At 51.2% G+C, this 23,205-nt stretch overlaps 1 protein-coding gene across 5 annotated transcripts in view; it reads left to right on the plus strand.

Annotated features, from left to right (window-relative positions):
* PLXNA2 (plexin A2) overlaps nt 1-23,205 on the plus strand; it is a 165,362-nt gene that overhangs the window by 107,574 nt on the left and 34,583 nt on the right. For all 5 annotated transcript variants that reach the window (XM_027659689.1, XM_027659685.1, XM_027659686.1 and 2 more), the window contains 6 exons: nt 4,560-4,760; nt 6,549-6,645; nt 6,998-7,191; nt 14,388-14,539; nt 18,003-18,120; nt 21,599-21,735. In XM_027659689.1, the coding sequence (XP_027515490.1) occupies nt 4,560-4,760; nt 6,549-6,645; nt 6,998-7,191; nt 14,388-14,539; nt 18,003-18,120; nt 21,599-21,735 (899 nt within the window). The remainder of the gene's footprint in view (nt 1-4,559; nt 4,761-6,548; nt 6,646-6,997; nt 7,192-14,387; nt 14,540-18,002; nt 18,121-21,598; nt 21,736-23,205) is intronic.

The raw sequence follows: 23,205 nt of genomic DNA on the forward strand, positions 1-23,205 counted from the left end.
AGAAGCAGAAAATGTCTTTGTAAATTGGGCGAGATGATACTTCACAGGCAGAATATTCCCCGAGAGTCTGTGCCACTCACGAGTCGGAGCCTTGTCTTTCTCCTGCAGATCTTCCGATTTGTGTTTATTCTGGTGTAGGGAAGTCAAGGAGGATAATGAGAGGATTCGACGTGTTTGTTTAGCGAGAGGAGGCGATAATGGCCTTTCTAACTCGCGGCAGGATTTACTTCTCGTGAATTAAAAAACAAAGTAAACTGATTACGGAACAAATTGTGTATTCCACCGGCTGCAGTCTCGCTTTTATTTGGTATTTTCTGGGTGTTTAGCTCTTCCTGGGGATGAAATGCAGAATGGAGCACCCAGGCTGAGCCCGACAAACCAGGGATGCTCTTGTTATTTACCACCACGAGGGATCTTGGCCACAGCCACACAGTTCTGATCCCTGCAGCAGGACTGGTGCTGCCAACCACTTCCCAGCTCATCACAAAATTCCTGTAAAGGGAATAAGCATAGACAGAGGCATTGCTAAATCTGATGATATACCCCAACAAAATAATTCATGCTAGTGCTGGCTTTTAGATCAGGGAACAGGTAGAAGAGGTAGTGAGTGGACAAACCACCCTGCCAAGCTGTTTTCCTGCAGCATCACCCCCTGCAGCTCTGTGTGTGCAGGGTGGGACCTGGGTGCTGCTGTAGGAGCACCCACATGAGACCCAACCCTCTCACACACTCCCCGTGGGAAGGGCTGGGTGTGCAGGGATGTGGGTGAGCAGGGGTTTGGGTGTGCAGGATTTTGGATGTGCAGAGATTTGGTGAGCAGGGATGTGGGTGAGCAGGGGTTTGGGTGTGCAGAGATTTGTTTGAGCAGTGATTTGGGTGTGCAGTGATTTGGGTGTGCAGGGATTTGGGTGTGCAGGGATTTGGATGTGCAGGGATTTGGGTGTGCAGAGATTTGGGTGTGCAGGGACGTGGGTGAGCAGGGGGTTAGATGTGCAGGGACATGGATGTGCAGGGATTTGGGTGAGCGGGGGTTTGGATGTGCAACGATTTGGGTGTGCAGGGGTTTGGATGTGCAGGGACATGGGTGTACAGGATTTTGGATGTGCAGAGATCTAGTTGAGCAGGGGTGTGTTTGAGCAAGATGTGGTTGAGCAGGAATTTGGGTGTGCAGGGACATGGGTGTGTAGGGGTTTGGGTGTGCAGGATTTTGGATGTGCAGAGATTTGGTTGAGCAGCGATTTGAGTGTGCAGGGGTTTGGGTGTACAGGGACATGGATGAGCAGGGACATGGATGTGCAGAGATGTGGTTGTACAGGGATGGGGGTGTGCAGGGACATGAGTGTGCAGGGATTTGGGTGTGCAGGATTTTGGATGTGCAGGGACATGGGTGTGCAGGGACATGGGTGTGCAGGGATGTGAGTGTGCAGTGACGTGGTCGTGCATTGCTGTGGCAGCAATTAAAAAAACCAAATTCCAAAAAAAAAGCCTGAAGGCTGAACAATAAGGTGGGATGGGAAATGGCTCAGAGAGGCAGGAGAAGGGCTCCAACAAGGCAGGGACCTCCCAGCCCTCCTGTGCCCTCCACAAGCCCCGGCAGCTCCACGGCTTCGCTCGCTCCTCTGATAAATTCAGCAGTGACTGCCCACAGCAACGTGGCTCCCCAGGAGTTTTCCATCTTCCTACGTATCCCCCCATCCCAAAATGTACATCCCTTATTAGTGTGATCACTGTAGCTGTCAGCCAACACAGAGGGGCCCCCTTGCTTGGTGCATCCCCGAGCGCGCTCTCGGGCTGCCTGCCCTGCCTTCACCACCACCCCCGTGTGACATTTTCCTTCCACTGAAACCAAAGGGAGGGGGGGGAAAAAAGTATCTATTATGTCCCACTCATCTCTAATGACGGCAGAACGATTTTTGCCACCAGCATTTTCAGCACCAGAGAGCAGATCTGGAAATGTAAGTCCTCCCTCTCCAAGGCAGGAGCGTTTCTTTAGCAGTCGCCTCACGGCTGGCGCTGGCCAGGAAGGATAATGGTCCATAACATATTCATTATTTTCAGGACTGTGCACTGAGGTTCTCCCACTGGTGATGTGACTGGAGATTTTTTTGTTTTCGGTCGTAATGGGGTAAAAGATTCAGTGGCTCCAGGATGCTTTTCCTTCCAAACACGGGCGTTCCACAGGGCTGGGGACCTCTCTGGAGCGGAGATATTTGTCTCCCATCGGTCCTCAGTATGACTTTGAGGTTAAATGCAAAAGCTTAAATGCAGCCAGATATTGAGTTGAAGGTGGTACAGGCGTGTGGTGCATAAGGAGGAGGAAGGAATGTGTGTGCAAAATCAGCTTGGAGGAGCTGGCAGTGGATGGAAAATGCCAGGAGTCCTAGGAGTTTGCTGGTGGTAGCACAAAGGCTGAGCTGGGGGTTGGATCCACAGTACCAGGGTCTGTGGGAACCAGGTGATGCCATTCCCTTCCAGCCTGTAAACCCACTCCACTGCAGAAAAGGACTTTTCTTCCCACTCCAGCGTAGCCGCTTTCTGGCTGATGGAGTTTAAAACCACTCTTGGCTGTTAATCCGTGAAAGTCCCTGTTAGAAATAAAATAAAATATATATAAGGAAAAGTGCCACTAAAAAGGTTTATGAGGCAGTGGTTTAAGTTACTCCAAACCAGGGTAGCATCTGTTTCTCATTTACAACTCGCCTGAGCCAGTAGTGAAACAACATCCCATGGCCCTGGCTGTGAGCTGGAGAGGGAGTGTGGCTTGGCACAGGTTGTGGCCATCAGGGAGAGATGGGGATTTTCCCCCTGGACACACAGTCCTAGTGAAATCCTGGTGAGGATGGCTCTCCCTGCACTGCCACCAGGATGATTTCCTCTCATCACTAGGCTGGGTGGCAAAGGTCTGGGATTTGGTAGAGGGAAGGGAGACGTCGGGCCGTGTTTTCTCAAACTCCTACTTTAGCTTGGGATTAATCATTTAGTGTCAGGTGCTTACAGGTACTTAGGTACCTTGTTCCATTAGATCAAAGCAAATTAGAGCTGAACAGAATGTAAATACTTCTGATGGTCAGAGCCTTTGTCTCAGTCTGTTGCATTTCCCGGTATGGAAATGGAAGAAAAACTGTATTTCCTGGTGTGTTGTGCAGAGATAATGTTTAGGATGCTGAGATCTTATGGGAGGGATGTCGTACAGGTACCAGGCACTGATAGGTCATTTTTTTTGTGGTTCATCTCAGAGTTTCATTTAGACATCTCATTTGTGCTCGTGGGGAACTGGAGATCTGCTCGTTTGTGCAGTGGTGGTTCATCAATCACAGAATGGTTTGGGTTGGAAGGGACCTTAAAGCTCATCTCATTCCAACCCCTGCCATGGGCAGGGACACCTTCCACTAGCCCAGGTTGCTCCAAGCCCTGTCCAACCCGGCCTTGGACACTTCCAGGGATCCAGGGGCAGCCACAGCTTCTCTGGGCAACCTGTGCCAGGGCCTGTTTGTCCTCCAGTGTTTGCAGGGAGTTTCCTTTTATTTTTCATACAGCATCTTGCACAGCAAAGTTTTGAGCTGCAGCAATATTAAAACTTGCTATTAATTTGCAATTAATTATTTTGGCCAGATAATGGCAGAAGTAAAAATAAATCACCCTTATCAGTGAAGTTGTGGCTGCTCCATCCCTGGAAGTGTCCAAGGCCGGGTTGGACGGGGCTTGGAGCAACCTGGGCTTGTGGAAGGTGTTTCTGCCCATAGACAGGGGTTGGAAGAAGGTGATCTTTAAGGTTCCTTCCAACCTAAACTACTCTAAGATTTAGAGATAGAAAAGGCAATTCGGGTGAGGTGCTTTGCCCACCCAGCTGGCAGAGGCACAAATCCCACCCAGGCACTCCTCAGCCAAGGGAAAGGCCATGCCAACCACAGCCCAGGAGCATTCCAGAGAGCTGGGTGTGCATTTCTGGAAGGCAGAGGTGTTGGAGGGTGGTGAGGGGTGAGAGCAGATAGAGCAGAACTTAATGTGACCTCAGAAATTAATGGCACATCGGCCTAATTTACCTCTGATAAAGCAGAGCAGAATAGTGCCTGGTGGGGAGAGGGAAGCACATCCCAGGCTGATCTGTCTCACTTCAGCACAGCACAGAGCTGAGGGGTGTGAGGGGTGAAATGGGATTAGGAAGAGGCCCAGGGAGTGCAGCCTGTGGCTGGGAGCAGCCCAGCAGAGCTGGAGCAGCTGATAAGGGGCTGTGCTGCTGCAGGAGGGCACGGCAAGAGCCTCTGGCTCCGCAGATAAAACCCACGGCAAGCTCGGAGAGGGGAGGACACCTTGGATTTATCCCCAGATAGGGTGTTCCTCCTGCTGCAGCTGCAGTGAGGAAATCAGTGCCAGCCCCAGGGCAGAGGGGCTGTCGTGGGGGTTTCTTTATTCCTGCAATTAAACTGTAGCTGGGCTGGGGAGTGGTGTGTCCTGGGCACTGGGGATGTGCTGGGACATCAGCCCTGCCGCCGGAGCGGCCGGGCCCGCGGGTGCACCGTCACCACCGTAACCTCCTTCTCTCCTTATCGCCCTCCCAGGACTGTCCCCAGCTCTTCCCCACGGAGGAGATCCTGATCCCGGTGGGAGAGGTGAAACCCATCACGCTGAAGGCGAGAAACCTTCCCCAGCCGCAGTCGGGGCAGCGCGGGTACGAGTGTGTGCTCAGCATCCAGGGCGTCATCCACCGCGTGCCCGCCCTGCGCTTCAACAGCTCCAGCGTCCAGTGCCAGAACAGCTCGGTGAGGGAACGTGCCAGAAACCGGGGGTCAGCTCCAGAGGGAGTGGAAAGTCCTGGGAGTTTAACTAATCCCGAATTCCAGGTGGGAGCGAGGAGGCGCCGTGGGCGTGCGAGGTGTTTAACCGCAGCGAAGGTCCGATAGCTGGCGGTTCCCTGTGTGCCTGCGGGGGGTCAGCGAGGGGAAGGGGAGGAGGAGGAGGGGATGCGGGAGGTGTTCAGGCAGGCTAATTCATGTGGGGAGATAAGGAGAATCATAGACTTCTTATCGGGGAGCTGTCGAATTCCAAGTCACGGTGCCTGGATGAATAGAGTGGTGCTGAAAAGCAGGGAAGGAAGGGGAGAGGAAAACTACCAGGGGAGAGAGCAGAGCACAGTGGAGAGAGGAAAATTACCTGAGAGATGCTGCTGGAGCACCAGGCAGGGGAAGATAACCCTCCTCTGTAGGATGAGGCTTAGCCCTGCCAATGGACCTGGCAGGATTTTGCTCCCCAACACCCCAAAGTCACCACAGCAGGTACTTGGGGATGCCAAAACACGCATGGAAAATGCAGGTCACCCCCTACCCTGAGCCACAGCCCACGTTTGGGTCTCCTGTGACACTCTACAGCTCTGGGATGAGCAGGTCCTTCCTCTCCTCACCATGTGCTCGAAGAGGTCCGTGGGAAAACAGGACACAGGCAGTTTGTTTTAGGCAGCAGAACAGGGTCCAGTTGAATATTCAGCACAGATGGTCTTAAATTGTTAATGAAGTTTTGAATTTTTAAAAATTTCACTGGATATTTATACATCACTGGCCATCTTTGGGCCTTGCAGCTCGGTGGATAATAAATGTATTAATACTATAGAGTACTTTTCCTATCCAAAGTGATTTATAAACGTTAGAGAAGCACTTTTATTGCTGTTAGGCTAATAGGAAGTGGTAAGTAGAGGATGTAAAGGCAATTCTGAACTCACAGCTCCATCACTTGAACAGAAGATCTTGTTTCACACCAACTTAGTAAAACCCAGGCAAGGTGACTCAGTACAGCCAAATGTGAGTTCAAACTGCACAACTACTGCCCAGGGACAGTCAGAGCAGTCTGCCTTGCTTTATTCACCACCCCCTCATCCCAAAGAGGACAGCAATGTTCCCTCACCTTTTTAAGTCTTTTTAGCAGCTCTTGGTTGACTTAGAGAGAGCATCAGAGTGAGGCCTCATCAGTGCTGGTTGTGATAATGGGAATTTCAGAATACAGTGGGAATTCAGCTAAAGCCTCCACATTCACTCAGCCACAGGCCCCAGGGTGTCCATAAGAAGGGCAGTAATTCAAGCCAGTGCTACCCTAGTCTGGGCCGAAGCAGTGGCTGGGAAAGGACCTCCCTGCAGCATCTATTTTTGCTCAGATGGTGCCTGTTCCATCAGCCAAAGCTCTGCAGTAGGATTTTTAAGCTCCCACTCACACTGGGGTGCACAGTGACTGTGGAAGAAGACAGCCTGAAGGCAGCAGTCCCAGTCTGACTAACTGGAGGGGCTGTATTGATAAGCTAGAGACTGAGTGACAAGAGCAACCACTGTGAGTGGAATAATTAATCTATTACCTCTCACAAGGACTAGATCTGATTTAATTATCTCTTCCCGGTGAGGACAAGGAAGTCAAAGCAGAACCCTGGAGTTGAAGTGTAGAAATGTGGTGTCTCAGGCACCAGCACATGCTTTTAAGCAGAGAATAATTATGGTTTCTTTCAAAAAGCCTTCTTTTTCTGTTAGAGTCATTCTCCCAAACGTGTCATTCTCCATCTTCTCCTGCAGTACCTCTATGATGGGATGGACATCAGCAACTTAGCCGTGGACTTTGCCGTGGTTTGGAATGGGAACTTTGTTATTGACAACCCGGAGGATCTGAAAGGTAAAGTCGGCTCGAATTGGCTTCGAGCCACGGGGAGGAGGGTGAAGGTGGGGACTGGAGAGGGGCTGTTGGGGCAGAGCGGTGTCTGTGGCTGCAGGCAGAGATGTTGTGATCCTTGTGGATCATCCTGTGGATGGGAGCAGCTCCACAGCTCCACTGCTCGTGCTGCTCACTGAGCCCCGCTGATCCCACCGTGGCTTTGGAAACCACCTTTTGGAAGCCACTCTGCAGCTCGTTAAGCCAGAGCTCAGCACGTGCTGTGGGTTGTAAGTCCGAGAGCGGCTGCAGCCCAGGTGAATTCCAGGTCTCAGTTCCTGACCCTGCCCCGCGTGTCCCTCCCCTCTCTCCGCAGTGCACCTGTACAAGTGCGCGGCCCAGCGCGAGAGCTGCGGGCTCTGCCTCAAGGCCGACCCCAAATTCGAGTGTGGCTGGTGCAGTGGGGAGGGCAAGTGCACCCTGAGGCCCCACTGCAGCTCCCCCTCGGCCCAGCCCTGGCTCGACTGGTCCAGCCGCAACGTCAAGTGCTCCAACCCCCGGATCACCGAGGTAAGAACCCACTGATCCCACAGGATGTGCTGAGTGGGGAGGGACCCACGAGGATCATCGAGTCCAACCCTTAGCCCTGCATGGGACCATCTCATGTGCCTGAGAGTGTCATTCAAATGCTCCTTGAGCTCTGGCAGCCTCAGTGCTGTGACCACTGCCCTGGTCAGTGCCCAACCATCCTCTGGGGGAAGAACCTTTTCCTGAGATCCAACCTGACCCTGCCCTGACACAACTTCAGGCCGTTCCCTCAGGTCCTACCACTGGTCCCCCATGGCAGAGCTCGGTGCCTGCCTCTCCTCTGCCCCTCATGAGGAAGTTGTGACTGCAGTGAGGTCTCCCCTCAGTCTCCTCCAGCTGAACACACCAAATGCCCTCAGTGTCCTCACACAGCTTCCCCTCAAGGCCCTTCCCCATCTTTGTTGCCCTCCTTTGGACACTCTCTAATGACTTAATATCCTTCTTATATTGCACAAAACTGCCCCAATGTTGCAGGTGAGGCCACCCCAGCTCAGAGCAGAGCGGGACAATCCCCTCCCTGGCCCAGCCAGCGATGCTGGGCCTGATGCCCCCAGGACAGGATTGGCCCTCCTGGCTGCCAGGGCACTGCTGACTCATGGCCAACTTCCCATCAACCAGGACCCCCAGGGCCCTTTCTGGTCCTGCTTTCCAGCCTCTCACCCCCCATCCTGTCCATACATCCAGAGCTGCCCCATCCCAGGTACAGAACCCGGCACTTCCCCTCATCGAACCCCTCGCGGTTGGCGGTTTCCCCCTCCTCCTTTACTCCTCCCAGGGTGGATTTTGGGCTGTCCTTGTCTTGTCCAAAAACCTTCCATTGCCCTCCTGGCGCTGTAGAAAGGGAAAGAAAAGGCTCCAGTACTTTTTCAGTGCTGTTCATGGCACGTGGCCAGGGGTGCAGCCTTGCCCCTGCCCCGGGCAGCTGGCACTCGCCGCCGGTGCCACCAGCGCCGGGGTGACCGCCACGGACCGCTGCAAGAATGCTAATTAAACCAGGGAGCTAATTAGTCCGTAGTTGATGCTTCTGATATTTCTGTTCAGGCCACTGAGGGATGCAGAATGTCTCCCAGGAGCGTTTTTTCACCAGTAAAAGTGTGCTCGGTCTGTTAACGTCGCTATTAGGAGTGACACTCTTATCAGGTGGGAATGAAGGAAGATTTTGGGTTCTCAGTTAATTAAATCCTGAAAAAAGCCTCCCTCACCCTGAGCATGTGTCAATGCTGCAGAAGGATGTAATAGTGCTGGATTGAAGGGGCTTCTTCCTCATGGCAGGGCGGGAGCAGGGCTGCTCAGCACCCAAACTTCTGCCAGCTGAATAAGGACCCAAGGGCATGTGGAAAGTTCCTCTTCAATTAGTTTTTACACCAGTTTAGCTAAACTGGCTCAACCCCCCTGGGAGGGAGGGAGGCATCAATCTCCTTTTATGGAGGGGAGGAAGCACAGAGGCTGCTGTGTCAGGGCTGGGTGGGGCTGACTGGAGGAGGATGATGCTGAGGGGGGTTCATCCATCCTGCAGGGATGTTACCAGGCTTTTGTTATTTCTTTCCTAGACCTTCTGCCCAGCCATGTTATACCTTTGCTGGGCAGGGATTTCTCTTGTGTGGTGTTTTTCATGCTGCAGAGTGGAGCTGGTGAGGAGCTGCTGAGGTGACAAGCCTGTGGAGGAGCAGACAAGGTGTTGGGGCTGGTTGTGCAGAGATGGGAAAGCATTAAGAAATGTTGAGAATCCTTTCCCTGTTTGGTTGATTTGTTGTTTTCCAAGCCATAGGTGTCTTACTAAGAGATAAAATGAGCCTTAAAGCTTGCCTGGATATTCACCTTGTCCTGCCAGTGGGCAGAACCCAAACTTTATTTATCCAAGTGCCTTCTGCTGCACGAGGTTGTGCTACAAGATGCACGAAGCAAAACAGCCTCTGCTTGAGATTTTCTTCACCATAAACCATCCAGAACAGTTGTAACATTGAAGAAATCTTGGAATTATTTCTTTCCCCCTCCTTGAGCTAAGCAGAGAAGGGGAAAAACACTCAGCTCCAGCCACGGAGTGACTTGCATCTCAGCGGTGCCAGGCTGGCTCTGGCAGCTGGCTGCAGGCATGGCACTGCCACCAAGTGTTTTATCACTGTCCAACTTGAAAGCAATACTTTTGGGCTCTGTCCAAGGAGAAAAGAGCAGAGCTTTGCTGCTGTTGCACGTTTCTTGTCTCCACGACCAGGTCTGGGTCTCAGCCTTCCAAGCGGGAAGCGTGGGGTGCCTCGCTGAGGGAGGTTTGGAGTCTCAGGAGACTGCCCCGAGTGGATTTGTAGATGAGAGAGTGGAGTAGGGAATCTCTGTGCTTTTGTTGGCTTATTCCACTGTGAGATCAGCAATGAGAAACCCAGGTTTCAGGGGGTTGTGTTGTCCCATGGCTCTGCTGACCCTGGCAGAGCCGTGAGCTGCTGTGATTTTATCACGGGTCTTGTGGTGTTTGGTGTTTTCCCTTGGACTCCACCTTTCTCCTTAGGAATTCACAGCTTGCTTTTTTTTTTTTTTTTCTAAATGAAAGTCAACTTTGCAGTTGTAGAAAAGAAAGGGGAAAGCAGAGGGGAACTAGTGACCTCTTCTGTGTGCTTTGAGATCCACTGGTGGGAAGGGCACTGACAGGGCTGAACACTCAGGCAGAATCTTGCACTGAGCATTCAGGTCTAGAAAATGCCAAAACCCCAGCAGAAACCCCACAGGGTCGATATTCTGAAATCCAACCTTTTCAACAGCCTGGTTTAACTTCTCTCATCCCCTTTCCCCTTCAGTAAAGTGTGTGAGATTGTGTAGGAGGTAAAGGTTGAGACCTTTACAGCCTTTGTTGCTGTTGGGTCCTTTTCTGCCACCTGAGTTTTTTGGGGGATTTTGGGCACCATTTTGCACTGCCCAGTGCTGTAGAGCTGGAATGCTGGGAGGGGAACACCCTGCCCTGCTGGGACCAAGCTGGCAGGCTCAGAGCTGGCACTGGTGGCACGTCCTCCATCCTGCAGGCACCAGCATTGACAGGCTTGACTGGGGAACGGTGTTAGGTCTCATACTGGGGTTTGCATCAGACTCAGCCTAAAAGAGCCTTTAATATAGGCTGGTTTCCACTCCTTTTTGCTTCATCTGGCCAGGTTCACTCTTTCTGACAAGCCTGAGGTCAAGGGCCTGGCTCCCAGGCACCAGTGCCTTTGGGGGGTGCATAAGTAAGAAGAGATTGTGTTTTAATAGTTATAAAAGTAAATGAGCAGCGGGATATTTGCAGTTCTTTTACTAAGTGAGAGGCTCTGCCGTCACCAACAGTGTCCCTTCAGCATCTTAAAACTTCCACACGGTCTGTGGTCCTAGCAATAAATAAATAAAAATCAGTTTTGTGGCGAACAAGCGGCACTCTGATCTCCTATTCATTTATTTGCAGGCCTCATTAATATAACATCAGTGCAACAAACAGCTGAAGGGGGGGGGCAGTGTCAGGCTGAATAATGGAGTTGCTCTGCTGAGATAACAATTAGGTTCTGAATGTGCTATCAGCCGAGGCAGAGACAAGGAGGGATCATGCAGGGATGACAATGCTTGTGTGCCGGGTCCCCGCTGGGCTCATCAGCTGGGATCCAGAGAGCTCAGAGCAGGATGAAAAAAGACAAAGAGGATGAAGGTGGATGAGGTCTGGGGAGGGGAGGCAGGAGTTATGCCATTGATTCAGCAGCCGGGTGCTCTCTCTGCACCCTGACAGATGCCAAGTGGTTGCTGTGCAGAGCGGTCGCCGGGCTCGTGGCTTCTGTGCAGCTCTGGGAGGAAAGCCCTGTCCAACTCACAGCCAGCCCTGCCTCCAGGTCTCCCTGTCTCCAGGTCTCCCCCTCTCATCACAGACTTCTTCTGGAGGCTAAATATTGCTTGATGTCAGAAATGCTGAGTGATGCAACGGGCCAGACTCGGGAGGCTGAGAATGTTTATCCCGCGCTGTTATAGCAGTGTCTTCTGCAGGTTGGAAGGGTGCTACAACTGTGCTGGGGCTCCTGAACCCCTGGGATCCCTTGGATTCCAACCTTGGGGATCCCTGGGATCCCTTGGATTCTGACCTTGATGATCCCTACCTTGGTTACAAGTAAGCAGCAGCAAGAGAAAATGCCCTGGAGCATCTGCAACCCTTCTGTGATGCAAGGGCAGGGTGTGGGGGTGACCGAGCTCCTGCCATCACTCACTTCATCTCTGTACTTGAAACCTTTTTATGAATAATACAGAGCTGCACACCTGCATAAACCCTTTCCCTGGGCAGCAGGAACAGGCATTATTAGAGGTGGTGGATTGCAGATTTGTTCTGTGAGAGGTGAGGCTGATGCCAAGGGGAGAGGTGACCTGCTCAGAATAATTTTGCCTCCCACACCCGTCTCAGATCTCAGTGACTTATAAACTGCTTCAGTTCAACAAACAACCTAAAAAACTTCCAGCAGAGGTTCAAATTCCTTAACAGCAAATGTACAATTCCTGGCTGGTAATGGCCTTGGTTTTCTTCGGCTGCCCTTTGCAGGTTCTTTTCATCCTCCACAGACCTCTGAGTGAAAAGCCAGTCTAGTAAAGTGATTTTCTTGAAATTGGGGAATATTTCTTCCTAATCCTGTCTGTCTCGGATCAGAAATCTGGAGTGTCACCAGCCAGCCCTGCAGCCTGAGCAGCATCCAGCAGAGCCAAGCCAGGATTAAGGCAGACCACAGGCTGGCTTTGCTGGAGGTGCCTCATCCACGAATCCTCACCCCAATGTAGGACCCAGGGATGCTGCTTGGAGGGGTCCCCAGCTCTCGGTGCAACGGGACCTTTAAGACTTATCTTCTTTCTGCGATTTTGACTGAATCTCTCCAGCTGTAATTAATTGAATGCATCTGTTCTAACCCTGGGGCTGCTTTATGGCACAGTTACTTCAAAACTGTTCAATTAGTGGCCACTAAAATCTAGGTCGAGTGGAGCTCCATATTGGGGATTTTCCAGGTCAGGACATTTTTAAAATACAGCATCAGCTCAGCTTTGTGTTGGGCGAGGCCAATTGGCTCCTCTGGTTGTGGTCAGGTCAGCAAATGGCAAACAGTGACTTCTTTTTCTCGAGCAGTGATGAGCCGACGAGCCCGGCGGTGTAAGCGCTCCAGTAAATGCATTTTAACATAATCTAGAGCTGCAAAGGACAGTTGTAACTGTCAAGTAGGTGAAGTGCCAAGTTCAGGTGATTCCCAGCTAGCAATGTAAACACTCCCAGGCCTTCAGGACTTGGTGTAATGCAATCCAGCTTGATTTGGTGGTGGCTTTGTGGGCACGTAGTGCTTCCCGCAGAGCTAAATGATACAAGACGTGCCAGGCAGTGTGAGTTACAGGGAACAGCAGCACAACAGGCAGTGCCTGGTGAATAAATTAAAAACCTCGGTCGGAGAGGGAGGTGGGAATTCAAGCAGAGGAAGGAGGGGGTGGTTTGGTGCATGGGGTGGCTCTGCTGGGCGTGTGGAGCTGCCTGAACCTCAGCACGTGTGGCCAGAGGTGGAACAGGCTGCCCAGGGAAGTCATGGGGTTGGAACAGGCTCCACCCGGGGAAGTGGTGGGGTCACCAGCCCTGGAAGTGTTCAAAAAACGAGCAGACCTGGCACCTGATGATACGTTTTGGTGGGATTTGGTAAAGGTTGGACTGGTTCCGGGAGGTCTTTTGCAACCTTGATGATTCTGTGACTGTGAATTTCTACAGGAGCACCTTAAACAGGAGCAGAGGTGGAAAAGGCTTCTGGGTGACCTAATTGTGGCCTTCCACTACCTGAAGGGAGCCTAAAAGAAAGATGCAGAGAGACTGTTTACAAGAGCATGTAGTGATAGGACAAGGGGGAATGGCCTCAAACTGCCAGACAGTAGGTTTTATTGGATATTAGGAAAAAATTCTTCCCTGTGAGGGTGAGGAGGCCCTGGCACAGGTTGCCCAGAGAAGCTGTGGCTGCTCCATCCCTGGAAGTGTCCAAGGCCAGGTTGGACGGGGCTTGGAGCACCCTGGGATAGTGGAAGGTGTCCCTGCCTGTGGCAGGGAGGTTGGAACAAGATGCTTTTTAAGGTCCTTTTCAACCCAAACCATTCCATGGTTGTATGAAATGACAATGTGTAAGCAATGGAGAAGGAAAATGGCTTCAGCTGGGATCTGAAATGCAGGGAGAGGCTTTGGGGAACTTGGAACCCCAGAAGTGATGGGGCACAGGGATATCCTGATGGCATGGGAAGGAGGAGGCATGCCCTGTGGCACTGGACAGTGCAGGGGGTCCCACAAAGGCTGCTTTGGGGCAGGTTGCTGGTGTTTGGCCACCTTCCAAACTGCCTCTTAGGAAGGTGGAAGAAAGCAAACATCCATCTGGAAACAGTGAGGAAAAGGTTTTTAAGAGCTCAAGTCTTTTGCCAAAGACAAGGGTGGAACAAACAAGCGTAAACAGGATTTATCCATTAAATTAATTAAATTGCATTATTATGGATTGTGTTTATTTATTAACAACAACTGTAGTATGGGGAAGATTAGTAACTCACCCAAGAGCAACGACAGACCGGTGGCAGATTCAGGATAACTGTTTGAGAGTCTTGGGTCCAAATTTTGTGACTCTGCATTATTGAAATTTATATTCCTAATTGAAGAGGATATTGTCCTTAATGAAAGTCCATAGAAGCAGAGATGATTATGGCTGAGGCAGGCTATAAACAGGCAGCTTGAAAGCACACATCTCACCCTTTAACATTTTTAAGTCGTTTGAGGTGCCAACTTACTAATAAAATGTGACATTAACATTCAGGTAACAGCCAAGGCAGAAGTTAAAGTTCTCCCAAGAAGCAGGCTACTTCTGGAAGGTGACTTATCATCTTCTGGATTTATTAAAAAGGAGTCAGGGCTTTCTGGGGAATGGCATTGCCTACAGCTCTTGGCCAGCCCAGGGATCTTGGTGTCCTCTCTTGGAGCACAGCACAGAGGGGTTTCAGCAGCCTTGGGCTTCTCCAGGACACCCAGAGGAGTCATGGGGAGCTGGCACTGGCGTGGGTTTGGCAGCAGGAGCAGGAGGAGGTTGCAGCACTCAGCCTCCCTGAGCAGCCCGCAGTGTTTCTGAGCCAGGCGAGGGGTTGAAGGATGGGGTTTGGGGCTCACCAGCTCAACTTTGCTGTGTTTTGTTTCCCTCTAGATCCTCACGGTGTCGGGCCCACCAGAAGGAGGGACGAGGGTGACCATCCGTGGAGTGAACCTGGGCCTGGACTTCTCGGAGATCGCGCACGGGGTGCAGGTGGCCGGGGTGCCCTGCACGCCCCTGCCTGAGCACTACATCGTGGCAGAGCAGTGAGTGACCTCACCGACCCCACCCAGCCCCACCACGGCTCCCCACAGACACAGAGCCTCATCCCTGAACCCATCCCAACCCCAGGCACCACCTCTCCACCCTCCCAGCCCCTCCAGGAAGGGGTCTGGAGTTGGACGGCGCCCGGGCGCGGGAAGGGACGAGGCGCTCGGGTGCTCTCCTCGGGGGTTAAGCAGCACTTTAAGCTTTCATTAAGTGCTGTGTTTCCTTCCACCCTGCTGTTCCTGCTTTGCTAAGCAACTTTGCTGATGAGCACCTTGCTGTTGATGCCGAGCCTCCCTGTTCCCCGTGGCACTTGAAATTCCGGCGGCGCTGCCGGCTGCGCGCAGCCATTTGTTAGGCGGGCGAGGCGGTGACAGCCGCTTAATTCCGAGTGGGCCTCCACTGGAGTCAATTCATTTGTTTCACCCAGCGAAATGTCAACCAAAAATTAGAAAACAGGCATGTAACAGAGGATAAACAGAGGATAAACCTCCCGAAGTGACACGCTCTCCTCCTGCCGCTTTGGGGAGGGGTTGTTTTGGGTGTGTCGGGGGTCATTTGGGCAGGGCGGGAGAGGAGCAAGAGGTGATGTGTCCCCTTGGGTTGTCTAATCTCCTCATGGCGATCAGGATGGTGTCCTGTGTGGTGTGGGGAAGGCCAAGAGCCCATGAGTGGTCCCAGCAGCAAGGATCTGCCCCAGCTTCAGGAGCAGCTCAGAGCAGTTGTCCTCTGGTGGTGCAGTGCCCCAGTCAGATCCCCAGAGCAGTGCAAGGACCTGTCACCAGCACACGTTGGTGTTGGTTTGGCTTTTGCTCACTCCTCATCTTCTTTTCCCCATCTGTAAGACAGAAATGACATTAATAACCCCTTCTGAGCTGCGAGGATGTGTCAGGGTGTCATGGGATCACTGGCTGAAGGGTGTCTTGGTGTTACTGCAGGAATGGCTCCAACCACTGCACCAATAGTCCTGTCACTACAAGCAGTTTGGGCTGTTCTGCTGAGCAGTACTTTGTTTTATTTTATTTTTCAAATAAAGGATGGAAGATTATGAAATTATCCTCCTTTGATGGTATGAAACCCTGATTTTATAATCATGACTCTAATTACGGCTCTCGAGCTTTCAAAGTTTGTTAACATCATTAAAACATTTACCCTGGGCAGATAACAGCAAGCGTTAGCATGAGAGCTGCCTTTTAAAGATGAATGCAGATAAAAGGACCCTCTTAAGGGTTCTGTGGGCAGACTGAATTCCAAGACTGTAATGACTCGCCATATGCTCCAGCCACGCAATCTATCAGCCAGCAATTAGGGTAATGTTGGTGAAAGGGCCACTTAGCCCAGCAATCAGCACCCTACAGCTCTGCCGAATGCATCACTTTGTAACAAGGTACCTGCTGGGAATTTGGCTTTTAGCAGGAATCAGGATCAGGTGTTCCAGGTCGCTTGTGCCCTGTCCTGCACCCAGTCCTGCCCGATCTGCATGGCAGCTGCTGCTTTACTGGCAAATTGTTGAGTGTTTGGTGTTTCCTCATTTCTTGTGGGAGGGAAAACCTCCCCTCTCCTTTGCTGCCCGTGGGGTGTCAGGAATCGCTTCCCCCGGCTTTAGCTGCTCCCAGGTGCCAGCCCTGCACCCAAAATCAGAGCACAGCTGCCTCCTGGCCCTGCTGCTGGTCTGCAGGAGGAGAAGGGATCAAATAACAGGCAGAGAGAGGTGCACGGGCACCGTCTGGTTTCAAGGCAGAGCGAGGAGCACGTGGCAGATTAAGGCACACAGCTGAGATGCTTCAATTCCTGCTCTCCAAAGGCAGCGTCTCTCTAGGCAACCCCTTTTGATGTGCAGCAACGAGGACGTGCACGTTCCAGCTCTTTACCAGCATGTATGTATTTCATCAGGCCTCCTGGCATCACCTGTGCAGGCGATCTGCAAGGTTCTTTTCTTCCTTTAGTCTCTTTATTTTATTTGTAGTGAATTTAATGCTGCTGAAGGCGGCTGGAACGCTGCCTTCCCAAATTGGAGCCTTTTATGCTTTTGTGTGTGAACGGCAGAAGAGTGAAAGCTTCCTCCTGCTCCTTCAGCCTCAGTGGGCAGGAGATGCTCTGGCTCTTCCTCTGGTCTCACTCTCAGGGTCAGACACTCACAAGTGTCTCATCAGGGAGGTTACTGCACCCCCTGCCCAAGACAAGTTACTCCCACCCTCAGGTTTCCATCCTTGAGGTAGATTATTTCTACCCTGAGATTTCCATCCCCGAAGCAGGTTATTCCTCCCCTTATGTTTCCATCCTTGAGGGAGGTTACTACTCCTACCCCCAGGTTTCCATCCTCAAGGCAGGTTGCTCCTACCCTCAGATTACCATCCCTGAGGCAGGTACTACTCCTACCCCCAAGTTTCCATCCCTGAGGCAGATCATTCTTACCCTCAGATTTCCACCCCTGAAGCAGATTATTCTCACCCTCATGTTTCCACCCTTGAGGCAGGTTACTCCTCCTACCCCCAGGTTTTCATCCCCAAATCAGGTTACTCCCACCCTCAGATTTCCATCCCTGAGGCAGATCATTCCTACCCTCAGATTTCCACCCTGAAGCAGGTTACTCCCTCCCTCATGTCTCCTTCCTTGAGGCAGGTTATTCCTCCTACCCCCAGGTTTTCATCCTCAAGGCAGGTTACTCCCACCCCCAGCTTTCCAGTGCCTGGAGGGGTGCTCTTGAATTTATCTTTCCAGCATTTCCACGGGAGCAAGCAGCATCCATCCCCTTTATGTCCAGCTGGAGAGCCCTGCCAGCTGATGCCCCTTTGTAAACCTCCCTCAAACCTGCTGGCATGACTGGCATCCTCTTGATCCCAACCCCAGCTGCTGTTACACATCCCTGCTGCCCTGGGATTTTTGAGTTATGTGTTTAACCCCAGAAGCTCTCCCTGCCCTTCCAGCTTTCCCAGCCTCAGGATGTGCCCACGGGGCTGAGCTGGAGCACAAGGACCGTGTCCTTTGATGCCACTGCCTCCTGTGCCCAGCATCAGTGGTAGCCAGTCCTGTGTCCCTGCAAAAGCTGCTCTTCATGGCTGTCTCTATCATTCCCGAGCAGGCTTCTCCAGTTTTGATTAACTGGGAGACTGCAGTGTGAGCTGTTCCCTTAATGAACTCATCTGTTACTCTAAGGACTTCGCACTCACTTTGCTACTGGCTAATATATTGCCATTAGTGCTCTGCTTTGCTCTGGAGTTTACAGCTTGTAATAATTATGTCTAATTTTGATTTTTTTCCCTTTAAATTACTACGTGGGGTAAAAATAGACTCAGTAATTAACTTCTTCCAAAGAGGCAGATATCAAAGTTAAAGAGGAGGGGTGGGGGGGCTTGGAGGGGAAAGGAAGAAGAACCAGAGGAAGCCAGCCCTGCTTGGAGCTGTGCAGGGGCACTGCTGGCACCTCCTGCCAAAGCTTCCCTGCGGCATTTCTACTTCCAGGATCGTCTGTGAAATGGGGCAGGCGCTTCCAGGGATCAGCTCCGGCCCAGTGCTCCTGTGCATCGGAGAGTGCAAGCCGGAGTTCACGGCCAAGTCGGCGCAGCAGTACGTGTTTGTGGTGAGTCCTGGCCAGGGGGGCCCAGCACGGGGGTCCCACGGGAACAGCCCTGCCCTGACAGTGTTGGATGGATGGGGCTGGACTCCAAAAGACCATCCCAAAATTGCCATCTGTTTCTGATGCTGGTGTTGCACAGTTTTTGGTAGCTCAGTCAACAAGCCTGGTTTTCAGGATCTAGAGCTGGCACAGGCCTGAGAATGAACCTCAGCTTGGGGTTCCGACAGCATTTGGGTTTGCGCCTCAGAATAGTGATTTTAGACTCACAGAATGGTTGGAGTTGGAAAGGACCTCAAAGATGATGCAGTCCCACCCCTGCCATGGGCAGGGACACCTTCCACTAGCCCAGGTTGCTCCTTTGATCTAACCTGGCCTTGGACACTTCCAGGGATGGGCAGCCACAGCTTCTCTGGGCAACCTGTGCCAGGGCCTCAAAGCTTGTGATAACTGCTCTAGTTGGTGCTTAGTCAATGGGAGTGAATCTGGGGCTGCTTCTTGCTGGTTTGGAGATTTTTTATACATATGTGTGCATATGTACAGGCACCAATAGACCTTTTTGAACAAACACAGAAACACAACAGCAGGAGAGGAGCACCAGAGCCTGTCCCTCTGCAGCTCAGGGCCTGAACTTCTGCTCAAAACTGAATCAACCGACACCTAAACATGTCTGATTTTCCGTGTCCAGAGATTTAATTTTTCCCCATGGAATGGAAGGGACATTGTATTATATATTCTGCATTATATATTATTCATATTCTGCATTCAAATACTCAGGGATTTCCCCCCAACACTCCCAGGATGCTGGTTTAGTGCAGGATTTCTCCGTCTGCTCAGTGGAGAGCTGCTCTTTGGGTTGGTGGACTTCCACTGATGGCATGGGTCTTTCTGTTGTTTTATTAGCAGCTTTTCAAATCAGAAACTGAAAAGCCACAGCTGGAGTTTCCCATATCTCCAGTTTTGCCTAAAAAGGGCATTTCATCCAGCCCCATTGATTTTGTGCTCAGTGGAATCTGTATGCAGGGAGATGCCAGCACTTACCAGTTGTCCACAATTTGTAAACTAATTAAGAGATAAATCAGGCCAGGCCCTGCCACCCTCTCAGCGTTATAGCAAACACCCTCCCCTGGCATTTCATTTAATCAGCAACAGCAGGGGTGCAAAATATCACCCCATTTTGCTGGAATATTCCAGAAATCCCCCTGGTCATGGCAGGGCAGTGCCAGTGTAGTCCCAGCTTTGCCACTCTCCAAAGGCACGTTCCCATGCGACACCAGCTCTGTGCTAAATAACAACCAGGAACCAGTGGAAGGGAATTGCAGAGATGAATCTTGGAGTAGTATTTTGCAGCAACCTGGTGCACGTGCTGAGCATTATCCCTTTGCATTGTTACTCCTGATTTCCAGCACTCACACGCTGATTTTTATATCGCTCCTTTTTTTCTCAGGCATCTAAAACTTCCAGCACATCATTTCCTTTTGTTAGCTGGCCTCTATTTTTCTCTTTAGCACCGCCACAGCTTCCATTACAGCTGGTTTATGCCGTTAAAGTCGGCAGTAAAATTGATTGGTACCTCAGAGCAGAGCTCTGGGCTGACCCTGAGAGGGTTTGTTGCCTTCCTGAGCTCATCTGGTGCCTGCTATGGTGCAGGAGCCACGCTGTCACCTTAATGACACCTCTTTGATCTGGGGAGGAGGAACCTTGGAGCTGTAAATCTGGCATAATTATCACCAAATCATGAGCTGAAGGTGGAAAGTTCTCACTCAGCTTTCAGACCCTCCTCCCATGCCGGCTGCATCCCACCCTTGGGACTTTTTAGGTCTCTAGGATGGGCTCTCAGCTCTCCTGTTTTCTTTTTTTTTTCCTTGTTTACAAGAGTGACCACTCAGAGCTACAGCCTGAGTTTCTATTTTTAGCAATGCTTTGAATTTCCAAGGATTGCAGTGCTCAGACAAGGTGAGGCTCACACCAGAAACGTGAGATGCTTGTAGGCAAGGAGTGTTTATCATTGATTTTTGAGTGCAGAGAAGGGCTGTGCTGCCCAGGATACTCTGTGCTGGTGTGGGGAGGGGACTGCTGGACCTCAGGGATGTGTAAAATAACTGCTCCTTTCTGTCCCTGAGCTCCCACGAGCCATCTGGCCCCAGGGATGGGGCTGGAGGAGGAGGAGGGTGTCTGGTAGTGGGGTCTCACAGTCTGGAGTGTCCACAGCATGGCAGCTTGTTCCCAAATCACCTTGGGAACAGTTCCCAGGGTTTGGGCTTGATTTGGAAGGAGGATTTTGATGGGCAGTCAGACACTGAGCATCCTTTGGAGGGTTTTTGCATTTTGGAATCAGTCCTCTGGGCTGTGTGAAATGCTCCCAAGCCTGCCTGAACATTGCTATTGCCATTCCTATTTCCTATTGCCTGATTTTGCCATGAACTGAGAAAATCATGGAATATCCTGAGTTGGGAGGGCCCCACGAGGATCATCAGTTCCAACAGCTGACCCCAGGCAGGATAAGAGCTGACCAGGAGCAGTTAAAGGATGAATCTTTCTCTCCTGCAACATTATTCCCTGATTATCCACAACAGGGTGGATGGTGTATTTTTCCCTGGTCTATTCAGGAGTCAGGGTCAAACAAGCTTTTGGTCTGAGCTGCTTTGGCAGATGCTGTGACACCCAGAAAACATGTGTTGCAGTGGGAAAACAGTAGGGAAAACAGGAACCAACTGGTGGAGCTGCCAAGCAGGTGATCCCAGGGGATTGGAGCTGGGAGCTTGCCAGGCTTTGCTGATGAGTCGTAAAGAGGGTAATGTGAAAGCATTAATAAAACAATTTGGTAATATCCACTGATTGAAAAGAAATAAAAGGGTACCTGCTCTCTGCAAATTCTATTAAGGGTATAACCAGCCACCCTGGTGCAGGGCAGGGTGAGAGGTGGCATTGCTGTGATAATTTCACCAGTAAAATGCCAAGTGGGATCTAAGGTTGCCCACCAAGGATGTCTTTCCATCAGCAGTGGGAAACAGGCTCTGCCCCCACAATTCCATCCCTGGTGGTTCATACGGAGCTGGAGCTGATCGTGCTGCCTTTTGTTGTAGCTGGGCAGCATTTCCCATTGCCAGACCCTAGTGGGGTTTTTTTTTATCCTTTCCCACACTGACAGACTCCAAATATTCGGGTTCAAATTTCCATTGTGGCAGTTTGCTCGGATATATTTAGTTCTTCAAACTGCAGTGCCATCAACTTACCTTTGCTTAGGAGCAAAGTCAAAGGTGAATTCAGAACTTTGCCAAGGCTGAATTTGCAATTGTTTTGTTGGGGCACATCTCTCTGTCAGAGCTGGGTTAGAAAACATAACAGGGCATTTGTCAGATGTCCAGGACACATCCCTATTTTGCTTTTCCTTGTTAAAAGCATGAGGGTGCTCAGGGATGGTGCTTCACAACAGCTCCCTCACTGCAGGCAGGAGTGCTGAGTTTGTCCTTTCCTTCTCCAGACTCCAGTGGTGAGTTTCCTGAATCCCAGCCGTGGGCCAGAGTCGGGAGGGACGATGGTGACCATCTCTGGGCACCACCTGGGAGCTGGCAGCCGTGTGTCCGTGCTCCTGGGAAACCAGACCTGCGAGTTCTACGGGTAAGAGGACGAGCTGAGCCAGTGTGGGCTCCTGCCTGCACCTCCTGGTCCTGCTCCACCAGGATCTGCTGTATCTGAACATGCAGCCACAGCAAAACCACCCCTGAAGGCTCCTAGTCCCTCTTTTATTGCATGAAACCATCTTTTGTCTTACTGTGACTGAGCCTTAGGGGGATTCATTGGTGTTAGTGCTGCCCACTGTTCGGTTTCAATGCTGTTGCAGTGTTAATTAGTCCAAAAATTTCAGACAAATATCACTGTGGTGGTAAAATATTTATACTGGTCATCAACACCTGCTCCCAGCCCAGTTAGTCTGAAGAAAATGTAACACAAGAAATACCTGGTTTCTCTTTTCAGAGATAAACACCTTGCACTGCTTTTATTGCAGCCACTGCTGTAGGTGCCTCGACCTCCTAAAAATGGTCTGAGTGAGGGCTGGGGTCGTGCTGGGTAGAGCAGGGCATGGGTCTGCACACACCTTCTGCCAGGGAATTCACACAGCCATCAGTCTCCAGTGGGATTTCAATGGCAAATTTGCTTTTTACCCAGCAGTGTAAACACAGAGTTGACATTTGCAGGGTTTAATGGGTTTTCCTGGGGCTTAGTTAGAAAAAGATACATCTGTGTTTACATCTGTGTGCCCCACGTACACAGCCCTGCCCGGACCCACGAGGTACCCAAAGCAGTGGGCAGTGGGCACAGCCCGGGTGGGAACCTGGTGTCCCAAGGGATTCTTCTCTTTGTCAGATCTTCATTCAGACTTCCCAGGAGGAACTGAGGGAGTTTCTGGCAAAGCAAAGACTCCTGGAAGTGAATTTGAGAGGTCCTTCGATAACAGGAGCTGTGGGCGTTCAGATGTGGGAGCATCTGGTGTTGGGTTGTTAGTGCTTATGCTGTATCCATCCCAGAGCTTGGAGAGGTCTGGATTTGCTGAGACCTTCCAGTGTGGATCAGATCTCCAAGTGCTAAGCAATGTAACCAATCCATGAATATTTCTTCCCATCTCCCAAACAAAGATGCCAGCTTGCTCCCTCGGATGCACACACAGGGAATGGTGTTACCCCCAACAGAAGAACAGAATCAGCCCTGGAATATCATCCCTTAAATATCAGATTTTATTCAGGCAACCTGCAGATGCTGACCTGCAAAACCTGGAAAAGAGTTTTGGATTCCCTGTATGTTCTAAATTACAGCAGGAAGCAGAAAGTTAAACAAAGCAGGCAGCAGTGTGTGAACAGCCCCAGCCCTCACGTGGGGTCGTGCTGTGCACTTTGTTTGGCTTGGGCTGTTTTGAGGCAATGAACTTCAATTGTACTCGAGGGTGTGGGGGAGCCTGATGAGATGAAGCAGTTTCTAATGAGATTCCCTCTAATTACAGCTTCCCCCATTCTCCCCTCTCTGATCGGAGGAGTGGGTAGATTCACCATGACGACATAATAATAGCACAGAAAGCTAATTAGCTGATCACAG

Source organism: Corapipo altera, unplaced genomic scaffold, assembly GCF_003945725.1.
Source record: "Corapipo altera isolate COAL_440 unplaced genomic scaffold, ASM394572v1 77b, whole genome shotgun sequence".
In the NCBI taxonomy this organism is placed as follows: Eukaryota; Metazoa; Chordata; class Aves; order Passeriformes; family Pipridae; genus Corapipo; species Corapipo altera.